Source organism: Aptenodytes patagonicus, chromosome 7, assembly GCF_965638725.1.
Source record: "Aptenodytes patagonicus chromosome 7, bAptPat1.pri.cur, whole genome shotgun sequence".
In the NCBI taxonomy this organism is placed as follows: domain Eukaryota; kingdom Metazoa; phylum Chordata; class Aves; order Sphenisciformes; family Spheniscidae; genus Aptenodytes; species Aptenodytes patagonicus.
The window spans coordinates 54,045,487-54,059,750 of NC_134955.1; the positions used below are offsets into that span (position 1 = coordinate 54,045,487).

Below are 14,264 nucleotides of genomic sequence, written 5' to 3' on the forward strand. Positions count from 1 at the left end.
GCATTAGGCAAAGCATTGCCAGCAGGTTGAGGCAGGTGACCCTTCCCCTCTACTGAGCACTGGTGAGGCCATACCTGGCGTCCTGTGCCCAGTTGTTGGCTTCCCAGTAAAAGACAGACATGCACATACTGGAGAGAGTGCAATGAAGGGACACTAACATGACTAAGGGACTAGGGCATCTCTCCTATGAGGAGAGGCTGGGAGAGCAGGGACTGTTTAGCCTAGAGAAGAGAAGGCTTAGGGGCATCTTATCAATGTATATAAATACCTGAAGCGAGGATGTAAAGAGGAGGGAGCCAGGCTCTTTTCAGTGGTGCCCAGTGACAGGACCAGAAGCAACAGACACAAACTGAAACACAGGAGGCTCTGTCTCCGTATCAGGAAACACTTTTTTTACTGTGAGGGTTACTGAGCACTAGCATGGGTTGCCCACAGAGTTAAGGAGTCTCCATCCTTGGAGATATTCAAAAGATATCTAGACATTGTCATGGACAACTGGCTCTAGGTAGCCCTGCTTGAACAGTGGAGTTGGACAAGATGATCTCCAGAGGTCCCTTCCAACCTCAACCATTCGGTGATTTTGTGAAGTTATACAAAATCAGGATCTAGATTTGACTGAAATATCAAAGTCCTTATAATTTCCTTACAGAACCCTAAAGTAGGTCTACTCTGCTGACATAAATACAAGTCATCTTTGCTGATTTTACTTACATAAAAATAATAAAACCCTAAGTCCCTACAATTTGCTTCCTCTTTTCTTAAATTTTGCTCCCCTGCCCACTTACCTTTATATTGTGAGTAAGACTGGGTGGAATCCATCTATTGACATCTTATGACATACTTTCTATCTATGTAAGATGGCAGCCACAATAACTTGCCTGCATCTATATTAAAACTACACTGTCAGAAGCTATTACTCCTTCTAATCCATGTGAATTACATTTTCCTTAATATTCCCAGCAATAAGGAGCATTACGATTCAAATATATCACCTTGCAAATCATATAGGTATGGCAGCATTTAGTATTCCTTTTTTATACAGTATTGTAGCTGTGTTCATGAGAAATTCCAAATATGGTAAAAAACAAAACAAAAACAAAACTGATGCTCTTCTTCTTACCAGAAAGTTCAAATACATTCTCCACAGCAGTGGACAATGGGTACCATTTTCACTCTGAACTGCGTGTTCAAATAGAGCTACAATCCGATTTGTTAACCCAGTTTCAGGAATAGTAGAATGTATTTCACCAACATCTGCCCTGAAACACAGAGGAAAAAAGAAACCACAATCCCTTAAACCCAAGCTAAAGGACCACATCCAGGTAAGAGAGGGTGAAGATCAATGTACTGTCTCTGTTCACATAGCACTGTACATAGCCAGGTTTTTGCATTTCATGCTACAAACTCTGAATGTTATAAACCAGATTTTTAGCACTTGCTTAATCTAATCAACACATTTCTAAATAGGAGAATCAGTTAAAAAAGATGAGGTATTTTTGTGAAAATTCTTTTAGTATGTTGAAAAATTAACCCTGTCCAACTGGAGGAGATAGTTTCTCTTTGAGTACGATAATCCACTATCGTATGACCTTAAAACACTTATCTTAGTCTTCATTCAAGATCGTTTATCATTCCAAGCTTGGCTTAGCAGCTCAAACCAAATTCAAGTCTAGGTCAGCAAGCCGCCTTCTGGCGGCCAGGCAACCCTTTTCAAATTTACCCCTGTCACCTTTGTAAGGCCATACGTTGGTCTTGGATCAAGGCCTAGATTACAGCTCTGGATCCCAACCATGATTACAGTAATAATTTTCCTTTTCACCCAGAGATTCAAATCCCCTAAGTTCCAGGCATAACACAAAAGCAGGCACGTATTTTTCACTGAAGCATTGATTTCTATCTACAGCTGATACAAACTGGCTTATTTTTGATGCTTGAGCTTGAAGAAACAGCCTGGAGCACTCATGGCGACATCACTTCTGTCTGTGTGTATTCTCTTAGCCTGCCAGCTTGTTCCACTCACCCTTAACACTTGCTCCTAACTTGTCTCTTTTTTCAAGGGTCTTTGAGGTCATGTTTTCTCTCATCTTAACCTTTGCCATGAGGGAAAATGATGTAATCTACTCTGCATGGAGTCAGACATTTGAAGCATCGTACCTCACACTGACTTACATATGCTACTGTTTTACCCTTCATGTTCATTTCTTTAAATGAATTCCATGCACTTAAACAAGCAGAAATACAAAACAGAATAGGAAATAGTCACACATAGTACAGGCATTTTCTTAGTTTGTCACAACATCATAAAGCATTAGTTTTACGCATGATTGACAGGCCATTTATCTCTCTGTTGCAGTAGTTCAGCTCTGCTCTTGCAACATCCAACTTGTCCCTATACAAATATAATGTACAGGAAAGGCTATGCTAGCAGAGAACAATCTGGAAAGGAACCAAATGTCACAGAGAAAATCATCATTCTGGAATTTAACATCGGTTTCCAGTAACAATAATGAAAACCTATCATAGTGTTTGTCTGTAATTAACAGTAAATCAAATTACAATCCTCCTTTACATTTGGTGGCTGTAGAATTCTTATTACAATTTAGGATGACATAGACTGACAGCTCAGGAATGTCACTATCATGTACGCATGCCTGTTGCCAGACTGTGGCAATCAAAGCAGTGGGTGCACTGTCATTTTAAAGTATACTGATAATTCTGTAATTTCATCGAGTGTGAATATTGTAAGCTTACAGCTATGGAAAGCTTCCAGATAACATTTTCCTAGAAATCTCTGTTGCTACGTGCAGACACAAAGAACCAAGCTGGCAATGTTATCAGAGATACATAGGTAGCAGTGGATAGGTAGCTCCAAGCAACAGGTAGACAACAGTTAGAGACTAAGCTTTAAGAATGAACACATACCTCTGTTCCCCACACCTCCTACCCTTTTCTGCTTTCCCAGGAGCGCAAAATCTGAGTCCAGACCACACTGCGAATCCAGGAAATTTCCAGCCTGTTCTACGTAGCAACAGCCCCATATGAAAACTAAATTCTCAAGTACTCACTATGGAAACAGGTCTGCCACAACTGTATTCTGTGATCCAGGAGCAAAGTAGGGCAGCGAGCTCAGTCAGAACTGCAGCATAGCTCTATATTACACTCCTTACTGCTGTAGTATTAAAATGCAGCAGTTTCTAAGCTCACAGTGTCTACCTTGGCCATCTAAGCAGGCTCTTAGTTATTTAAAAATTACTTAAAGAAATGCATATCATCTTGATTGTCAGTAGCCAAGTAATCAAACACAAAGCAACACACAATCTGATCCAGCAGAAAGGACATGAGACTATCACCTAGGTCTTTAATTCTATTCAGGATTCTGCCACTGTTCAGTCTTGAACAAATAACCTTCCCTAGCTACAGCTTCTTCATCTGCAAAATGAAAACTATGATAGCATTTTCTCCCCTCTGTTAAGTGATTAGACAGATCAAAGAAAGCATAATCACAAGGAGCTGCAAGATATTACCTCTGGACATTCTCAGTGAGTTTTTTTCTCATCTGCTCTGCTTGGATTGCAAACAGCCATGGCTCTAAAGAGTTAGTAGACCTTGTGACACCATCAAAAAATCTTCGTGCTTTGCTAGCACTGTGAGACTTCCTTTGGATGTGGATATATGACCTCCAAAGAGACTGGTTGCTAGGATACCGTTTCAGAGCCTCTGTTAGTGCCTCTCGCAGAGGATTCAAAGGATAAACACTAATTTTCATGTGGAATCTGAGTAAATTTGTATGCAGCAGTGTGATAGCTTCAAGAGCAGTGGGAAAATTTTGAATGCCAAAATTCTCTCCAGTATTTTCACATGTCTGTGGACCAGGAGCTTCAAGTTTTTCTGAAGTCTGTGCATATATTAACACTGCAGCATCAATCCCAACAGTCAAATACTGGAACAGTGCGTAACAACCAACCAAGTTAACCAGCTGATTAGCATCACTGACCTGATCTTGATCAGCAACTGGTGTTTTACTTAAATAATCTTGCAGTGCATGCTCATATGTTTTACGAGCTTTCAAGATGTTCACAGATAACACTTGTCCACTGTAGGGCATGTATGGTCCACTTTCAGCCAATTTGGTCAATATATGAACAGCACGTGACATAACAGCTCCTTCTATACTTTCTAGTAGTTCCACTTCCAGCTGAGCATAAAGCAGACTGAGGCTGCAGAGCTGGGGACTCTTCAGTCCTCCTGTCCCTGTCGCGCAAAGAGCTGTGTCAAATACCTTCCTGGCATCATCAATGTTGCCAAGCAGCCATTCTAGGTAGGCATACAGTTTCCAGAGAGAAAGGTGGTTTCGGTTGTCAGGTGCTTTAAGGAGATTCTTGGCCAACTTTTTACTCTTCCTCCCTTGTGCTTTCAGCTTCTTCTTGTTTTTTGCTTGTAGACACTGAACTACCTGCAGGGGAGAATAAACAGAACAAACTTTGAGAGGGGTGGGAGAAGAAAAGAAAAAAAAAAACCCACAGCATTTTTTAATTTCATTACTGTGTTTGTTTTCACATTTCACCACCAGCCAGATCTGTTGCTACTGAGTACTGTTAAGTTGTCACAACTGCCTGTTGTCAGCTCCCTCCAACATAGCCAAATTACACAGGCTTATCATTCTTACTCCTGCCACTGCCATTAAGTAATATGAAATTTCACTCTTAAAAGGCCAACTGCTTAAATAAAGATCTGCTAACCTGTAATGGTTGAGAAAAAGAAAATAAATGATCCTGTCTGGCCAGATGCAGCTTATGACTAGCACAATTAAACCCTCAAGTAGCTTTTCACAGTGGGGAATGAGCTGACAGACAAATCTGGAGATTGGATGGGAAGATTACAGGAGATCTTCTGGTCAGGTAGTGTTCGGGTAAGAGACAGGGAACTTCTCCATAAGGAAACACAATACTAAACTTTCTGAAGTGTTAGGAAGACAACCTAGGCTCTCACCCTTCTGTGGGCATCTATTAGAGCAGTTTTACTTAAATAAATCCATATTCAAGTGATAAGGTGTTATTTCCTTCAATAACACTACAAATGTAACTTGTATAGGAAGTAATAAGTTTCTTGATAAGGTGGTCTGATGGTATTGGGGATTATGCACTTAGTAGAATAGTTTGGTAAAAGTACTTGGCTGACTCACTCTGCCTTGTAAAACATCACTTGCATCCATTCCTGTCTAGCATACAATGTATCATATAATAACATTTATCCAAAACTGCAAAGAATATTTTGTTACATGCATGCCACAGTGTAACATGCACTGAAGAAAAGGCTTTAGGTTTTTTTTTTTTTTACCCCCAGTGCAATCTTAATTGGCATTTCCCGATTTGAATACTTAGTCCTACGAGACTTAATTTTCATCAATATTTATTTTAATTCAATATAAACATTAATACACAAGAAAGCCACACATCACAAAAGTGATTACATGCAGATTCCTCATTACCTTCGATATTTCATACTGTAACCAACAAATGGACAGGTTAGATTTTTCCTTTCCTGAAAATAGCAAGAATAGAACATGAAAAACGTTCTGTATGAACTCCTCTCCTTCTTTATAGTGGCCTATGTGATGTCTCCCTCGAAGCATCGTGTCCATATGACCAATACCGTTGAATCCAGAAAGTGGAAAATCAACAGAAGTCAGTGGCTTTTCATCAGAAAGCACACTGTCAAAGATGTTATTTTCATCCATGGCAATATAGAGGTTGGAAGGAAAGAGTTTACTTGTACATGGAACTCCCAGGAATTGCAAAAATGAGTATAGTAGTTGACGTTGAAGATCTGGATTAGAAAGCTGGATTAAAGATGGTCCAAGATCATCAAATAATACCTAAAAAAAAATCAAAATTAAAACAAACTCTGTTAATTTATGCAATCAAATAAAATTAGCAAACTTGTAATTTATGTAATTAAAGAACCTTTTCAAGTCAATAAAGATATATAATTACTATTAAATGGTGAGAATGTCATTCAAATTAAAAACAGACAAGTTAAACAAGCAATGTGTTCTTCCAGTCAGACTGTATATTTGCTATCAAGAGATTTCTTTGCCCTTTAGTATCAAAGACCTCCACAGAAAACTTAGACAATGAAGGTCTGAAAGATATTATTGCTTAGGCCATTTAACACATTCTTATTTGAAAATCAATGTCTGACTTGACCTATCTCCCAAGAAGGGTAAAAAAAAAAAATCCAACTGACTTGAAGGCAACAAAACCTTTGTTTATTCAACGCATATATCTTCTCAAACACAGATTTTTGTGACATTTCCACATACGGATGAGAGAAATCACAGAACAGCAAAGACAAACTTTGCTTGGCTGTATTTGCCTACAGCCCTTTCCAAAGTTTACCATGAGCTTCCCATGGATTTCAGAAGTCTCAGCACGAAACCTCAGGTAAATTTTGAATTCCAAACAAAGAAAAGAATTTTTTCCAAATGAAGAAAAGGATGACTCCTCTAAAATATCCATTGGCAATGAATTCAAATAAAATGATAATTCGTCTTATCATCTCCCCTTGTTTTGTTATATCACAGTGACCTGTCTTTCTGGATCTTCACAATCTTCTTCAGTTTCCTTTTTGTTTTTTTCTGGCCTCCATGGTAACCAATGCCTTGCTTCACGAGAATATTCAATATCCAACCAAATATGCCACTTGGGAAGAGTTTTGTCCTTTATTTCTTGATCCTCATCTATCTCTTCATCATCATCATCATCATCATCTAAAACCAAATCAAGACACACACACACAAAATTATTAAAGAAAAATTAATCCACCAAATCCAAAGGCCAGACTTGACATACAATTTAACTCCTTTAAAAATGTAAACGAATACAGTGTTAGTAAAACAGACACAAGACAGAGCTGAAAATTGCCACATCACAGTTCCACCCAACATTCTGGGTTTTGACACCAACTCTGTAAGAGTAGGAGGTTTCCAAACTTTTTGAACCAGTGAATCAGTGTCAGCACTCAAACTTTCTCATAGCGGAGAAAAGAAAACACTGACAGGCTGTGGACCACTTTTATCAACAGCAGTTTGCAAGCAGCAGCCAAGTGTCAGTCATCTGTTTGTGCAACTTAGGTTCTTCACTTCATACCTGGGCATACAGTCTCAAACGTGCTCTATGAATACTCAGGTGCATAAAACATTTTGAGAAAACCACTGTAAGTAAAAAGTAGTACTATAATGTTAAACATGCAAACCAAGCTTGGCAATGTTGCTTTAAAATGCCTGGTATTTTCAACATTTTAATTAACGTGCAACTGAAACAACCAATGTAATTAAATACACACAGAAGGAAGTGCTTAACCACATCCCACTTTTATGATGATCTTTCTGGACTATTAGATACAATTAGCGTATTTTTCCTGTGACAGCAATATATTAATTCTGTGCTGAAACTGATGAGAACCTGTAGGCTAAGGGAAAGCTTGTAGAGGTTTTTCAAATACTTTTTTCTTTCTTGTGGTTGAGGAAAAAAAAGTCCTCAAAATTTATGGTTACCTGCACTATTTTTTTTGGTACAAAAATCAGGCCATTTCTACGCCACCTCCAAATTCTTGATCCTGACATTTGTGATTAACTAGGTGAAACACCCCCACTCACAGTTCTTAAATTTCAGGTAAAACAAACAGGTGGCAAGATTTTTACTCTCTATATATTTTTTGTGATCTGTAGCCTCTCCTTTAGTCAGCAACTCTATGAAAAATGCCTGCATTTCCACGCTCTAACCAAAGCTTGAAAAAAATTGACAGTTTTACAGATTACACTTGATTATAGATTGCACCTGAACTTTTGGGCTTAACACACCTGGGGAAAAACATTGATATATGCTGGACCTGCCCAAGACCAGCAACGGTCCTCTTCTCTATACTGAGTCTTCTCAATTTGTGGGCAAAATGTCTATAGTAATCAGCAGTGGAACTGCTGACCTCAGTTAAGGGGCAAGGAAATTCCATCTTAATCCAGGGACAAGGGAAGCGCAGGATCATTTTTCAGTTCTTTTGTTTACTAAAAGCAGAGCCAAACTTGCTTCATTAGAGTTGCTACAGCAGCAGGAGCAGCAAAAGCAGAGACAGCTCATCTTTGGTCAGACACGTTCCAGCCCCCTGCTTCCCTTCAAGATGTATCTGTTTGAGAAACAGTCCTTGACATTAAGGGAACCACTGTAGACCAGAAGACAAGGTGGGACTACACAGCAGGGAGGTGTTTTCTGCATCCCCACTCACCCAGAAGCACCCCAGGCAAGTGAAGATGCAATTCCTTCGTTTTCTGCATCACAAAGAGAAAGGAAAGGTTTTCCTCCTATTTCTACTATATATTTGCTATAAGAAACTGAAACCTGATTCTAGAAATAGAATCATTAAGGTAGGAATCCTTGAGGCAACTATCATCTAATACTATAATTCCACCAGGTCTACCAGGTGGGAATATGATGAAAGGGTCTTAAGGCTTCCTTCCACTTTAGATGGGCATGGGTCTCAACCAAGTACTCACACCTTTAGCCTTTTCAGCACAGAGTGGAGGATATGCCATCCTCTCCCTTAATTCTCATCCCTAGGAAGGACAACAATATTCCATAAACAATACCATACATAGAACACTCAACACGTGCTTTTCCCTGTGAAGTATGATATACTTGATCTTGGTAAATATTCTTTAAAACTTGTATGCAAAAACATGAGAAGAAACAGCTTGTATCATTCTAATCAAAATGTTTAGAAGAACACGTGGACGTACAACTACACATACTGACATAGGCATACCAGGCTTAAGAGCAATCCAGCCACCCTTTTCTTGTTGGTGCATCCATGCTTTCCAGCCTCTTGCTCCTCTTTCTCCAATTCGTGGTTCTCCACTATCCCAAAAGGGTTCAAAGAATTCCACCTGTTGTTTTGGGCAGGGGGAACCAAAACAAAACATACAGAAAAATCATTTTTGCTGTTGTACAGACACTACCCAAGGTCAACTTAGGTTTTCCAGACCCTACAATCACTTATCTGGGTGCAACTTCTGTATCTGAAGACTTTGTTAGATGCTGCTTAAGAATCGGCAGGAACAACTGAGTACTTCAATTATGCCTGGGGTACAGCAGGACTGTCATCAGCTCTTCTCATGAACATAAAGATTGTTTTTAAAAGGTGTTAGGCTTTAAAGAAAGCAAAAGACTTTTGTGCCAAATGTCCTATACAGATCCTTCAAGGATAAGGATCCGAAGTCCCCAAGATGTGGCTTTCAGAAACCAAATCTCCCCTCCTCCCTATCTTCCATGGGACTGTGAAGAATTTGGCTAATGGAATGATAATTCAGACAATCATACACCTATGGTCAAATCAAAATGTTACAGTTGGATGTTAATATGACTGGACTGAGGACAAGAGGAAAAGATCAGTAAGGCCTTTCATCTCTCAGGTTTCAGGGTGGTCAACAACTTCAGGCCACTTTGTCAGTCCTGACCTTGTCACTGCCTGCATGCATCTGTCATCTTTAGATTCATCAATTCCTCTCCTGCTTTGTATATACTTAGCTCTAATTACCACCTCTCTCCTGTTATATGCTTCTGCTGTGTATGAAACGTTGGCTTGAACATTGAGATGTGACTGTTAATATTTGTATTAACAATAAAATTTACTCTAAGAAAAATCAAGCATCAACATATCAGAAAATGCAGGGCAACTGCAAAATCTAATTCTGCTCCTCATGGATTTATTCTTTGCTCCAAGTGAGAAAGTGAGCTGTGAAAACAGTACGGAAACAAGTAATTCAAGACTGAGTCATAACAATTCTGTGAGAGGGCAGAACGTGCGATCAGCTGTAAATCTGGCATTTTCTTATTTTCAAGAACTGCACTTTCCAACCTAAACACTGTCCTTTTAAATTGAGGTTCCTTTCCGTCCTGCTTTCTTAAGATTTTTTAAATACTACAGATAATCTTGCAGTTTTTCAAATGACTGGAAGTATAACTCGAGCTTTATCTGTGTAACTATACCAAATCTCCCATCCTGCATGATAATGATGATTGAACTCTAAACTTTTGGCTCTTTAAGAGGACACCACTATTATTTGAACTACAAGATTGCTCCATTGGTGGGTAACAGTGTTAATCTAGAGAGCAAAAAATGGAGTCTCAGTAGTGATTGCTGGGGAAGAAGGTGAGGTAATAGAAGTAAATTCAATTTTTGTCCTCTACGGTAGCCCAGCTGCCTAACTGGTGGCCCTCCCTACCACTCATTAAAAGGGAAGCAGCTCCCGACAATTCAGTGGGATGACGCTACACTGGCAACAGCCCCCTCTAAATGTTAACTTACTGATTATTATTGGGGTGCACGCCCAACATTCTCCTGAGCAAATCAAGAGAAAAAGTGATTTAGTACTTTAACAGAATCTCATGGGTCAAATAGAAGACACTTTAAAGCATGAAGGTGTTCCTAATGTAGCCATCGAAGAATTACTGAAAACAACAGATAATGGAGAACCTAAGAAATGTTTGCAAGAACTGTCTAGAACAGAAAGAGGTTATAGGTCCTATCAGCTTTCTCCATCAACATAACAAAACAACAGCAGTTTTGGGGAAAAGAAGCAGGGGAAGTGCTAACTAGACACAGACATTGGTCAGCCAGCTCATTTTTTTCCCTCTTTAATTAGTAAAAAAGAAGACATGAAATGACTGGTTTTCACACTTCTATTATATACAGTAGAAGCAGCCATTTGGCATGTAGTTCCAGAGGACCCACAAGCATTTTTCCAATGCAAGCATCACCTTGAAGAACAGCAAAGTAAGTTATGATTTAAAATATTTCCCTATGTCCTTAAAAATTCATCAACATTTTTCTGTTACAGCATTCTCTGTAATGCACAAGGACATACACCCATTTAAATGGAAATTGCTACCTGTCCCCTTGTTGGCAGATCTTTTACACTGTCAGGTTTAAAGAAGGTGAAGTCAATCAGAGCCTGAAACAAAGACACTGCTTTCTCAGAATGGCCAGCCTGTCTCAGAAAGTGGCACTGCTGAATAAATATAGCTGTAAAGTAAAGAAGATAAAGTTTTAATATTTCAAATAAATTTTGTTGCAAGTATTTTATTACAGCCCACAAATATACAAAAGACATACATGAAGCACTGTAGAGCATAATTGTTTTGGAACAGCTTCAAAATCCAAAACACAGGGAGTAACTAGCATAAATGCATGTCAAAATCGTTGTAGTTTAATTAACTTTAAGACCTCCCACTTTAAGAGTGCCAAAGAGATGACTTTTTATTCATGCCATACATGCACTGTCCTTGTTGATGAATAAAAGTTATACACAATGGTCCCAACTTCGGTTTATCCAACATCTGACAGAGTGGGTCATAGCCCTCTTCGAAGATGCTGGGCATTATTGTGATTCACACAGTAAGTGATTACAACAAAAATCCTTTTTGCCTCATTTTTGCATGAGATAGTTACACTGGTAACATGTTGGTAATATACCATTTTCATTCCAGCTGTCATTCCCATTTTCTTTTCCTTTACATAAGAACTCAGTTAAGAGAAGTCCAGTCTTTTGGTTAAAGTATTACTGCTTGAAAGTAGAGAAGAGTCCTATCCCTTGCTCTTCAACAAATTATTTCTGTAATCACTGCCATATCCCTACTACACACTGAGCCTCAAGTCTCAGCTTAAAAATCGAAGCAAAGCCCCAGTTTTTCTATTCATATATTTGCAATGAGAGTCTTAAATGAAAGAGCTGGAGAAATAACAGGTATTATAAACACCTCTATTACTAGGTAGTTCAAGAACATTTCAGAGATATTCCATCACTCCAAATTACACTCAAGTCTTAACAAAACAGTGGCTGTTCAAAAAACAAATTGCTTTAAATCATAATCTTAATTGGCTTGCAAAAAAACCCCAAAACCCATAAATCAAGACTTAAATAATTCATTGACAGTTTTGAAAACAGTTCTTCAAAAACTATTGTTTCTTCACTAAATGCATTGGCTTTAGAAGGTTTTAAACAATCAAAATATTTAAGTGTCTAGATACACACATGTAACAACATAGGTTAGCATCAATTTTTATGCTGAGGGTGGTGAAGCACTGGAACAAGTTGCCCAGCGAGGTGGTAGATGCCCCATCCCTTGAAACATTCAAGGTCAGGTTGGACGGGGCTCTGAGCAACCTGATCTAGTTGAAGCTGTCCCTGCCCACAGCAGGGGGCGTGGACTAGATGACCTTTAGAGGTCCCTTCCAACCCAAACGATTCTATGATTCTATGATGATTCAATTGCTTCTAATGATTATCTTATTTTTTAATACTAAAAAGTGGCAAATGATTTACTCCTTTTACCTGTATTCAGATTTACATCAGATGTGTGTACACAAAAATTTGAATTCAGCTAGAATATACAAACTAGGCATTTAATCCCATTTTCTTGCAAAGTCAACAATTGTTTCTGATAACAAAGACTGAGATTTCTGAAGATATTTAAACAACAAAAAGTATGTTTAAGTATATAGTAGAATCTTCCAAAATATTTTAACCCATTTAGGCACTGTGACCAACCGACACTGAAAAAGTTGTCCTTTCCTAGTTTCTCAGCTTCAAACAGATGAACTTTGATTAAAATAGTCTGAATGTAGAGAATATCTCATCAGAACTTGCTGCCAAACTGGAGTCAAAAATAAATTATAGCATAAGATTTTCTGCATGATAAAAAAGAAAAAGATATTTGAAGAAATGCAAAGATCAGCATTTTCTTTGTGGTAAAAGCTGAAAACAGCATGAATACATATTTAATTCAGCCCACGATGCTAAGACACTTCTGCAGCTGAACTGACCTAAAAGATAAAGATGTTTCTCCCCAACCAGTAGGTATAATTTGAAAAATAGAACTCCCTTTCCACAGCAAAATTTGAGAATGCTTACCTTCATCTGCTTTATATTAACAGTTCCTAGTAAATTTAAAATATTATGAATTATCTCAAAATTTAACTAAAAACTGATTTATAATTTTAAATTAATTTTTACCTGCTTTCTTAAATTTAATGTTTAAAAAAAAAACCCCACCACCCAGCTATTTCCAAGCGGATAGTACTGCATACTGAATTGAACACTAGATGGCACAGTCCACCACTATTTAAAATTAGCTCTTACATTTTGTCATTAGCAAAGGTCAAAGGTTGAAGATACAAGCCTACCATCCATCTACACTGCTACTCACCTCATAATTAATTTGTGAAACTCATGGTATATTTATCTTAACGAACAATTTGGTAATCCTCCTAATAAGTACACTGACAGTTCAAATTCAGCCCAAGAATTAGAGAGTTGAGTCACTAAAAAAAAAATCTCAGATCAAGAAGTCTCCCCACTGGAAATTTCTCCACTCCTATCATTTGAATTCCAAAGGGGGGCGGGGGAACAACCCAAACCAAAAACCAAAACCCTCGACAGTGTTCATAAACAAATCACTATAGTCTTAATACAGAACAACAAGACATTAAGAGTGGAACAGAAACACAAATAAAGTTGAGTTCATTTTCATTTTAACCTATCTATAGACATTGCCAGCAAACAAGTATTTTGAAAAATGTCAATCAATCTGATATAGTTAACTAATTAAAGGAACGCCATTTAAAAAACCAAATTTCTCATAGCAGTTGACAAACAGTATTAAATGAGTCAAATACATTCTGTGCAGGGAAACAAAATGAAAGAAAAACCTTCCTGTTTGAAAAAATAGATGCTGAGTAAAGCATCTGTCCTGAGAATCATTTATTGTGGTTAGTGTACAAAGTGACTGAAGTGTTGGAAATCGGAGACAGTAGAAGCAATTAGAAACTATCAGGCAGTACAATATCCACCTGCCAGCACAGGATTTTTCCTCTACAGCACTTTTTCCAGTGCTTGATCCAAGATGAATCAACCGAAGACCATAAGAGATCCGAACACCTGAAACTAATTTGTAACCCAGCATCTCAATCTGTAAGTCCAGACTGGATATTGCATAACAGATAGCATCATTGCTAAAATAGCAGTTACAGGACTTGGACAAAAATAGAGGTGCCTTGGACTATGCTACACATGAAGAAATGTGGACTGCTTCATAATAGTCTCCTCTAGATTTAAAACAAATTTTAAAAGGAAAAAAAAAACCCCAAACACATTCATGGTGACACTAATATTTCCCCCTCCTCAGTGTATTCATAGATTAATAATTCATAGC

The 14,264-nt window shown here is 38.1% G+C and overlaps 1 protein-coding gene across 1 annotated transcript in view; it reads right to left on the reverse strand.

Moving 5' to 3' along the window:
• The window catches only part of NRDE2 (NRDE-2, necessary for RNA interference, domain containing), a 35,867-nt gene that overhangs the window by 6,061 nt on the left and 15,542 nt on the right, over nucleotides 1-14,264 (reverse strand). The window contains exons 7-12 of the mRNA XM_076345265.1: nucleotides 10,943-11,076; nucleotides 8,818-8,938; nucleotides 6,588-6,769; nucleotides 5,489-5,875; nucleotides 3,525-4,453; nucleotides 1,121-1,259 (exon numbers count right to left, since the gene is read on the reverse strand). Coding sequence (XP_076201380.1) covers nucleotides 1,121-1,259; nucleotides 3,525-4,453; nucleotides 5,489-5,875; nucleotides 6,588-6,769; nucleotides 8,818-8,938; nucleotides 10,943-11,076 — 1,892 coding nt within the window. The remainder of the gene's footprint in view (nucleotides 1-1,120; nucleotides 1,260-3,524; nucleotides 4,454-5,488; nucleotides 5,876-6,587; nucleotides 6,770-8,817; nucleotides 8,939-10,942; nucleotides 11,077-14,264) is intronic.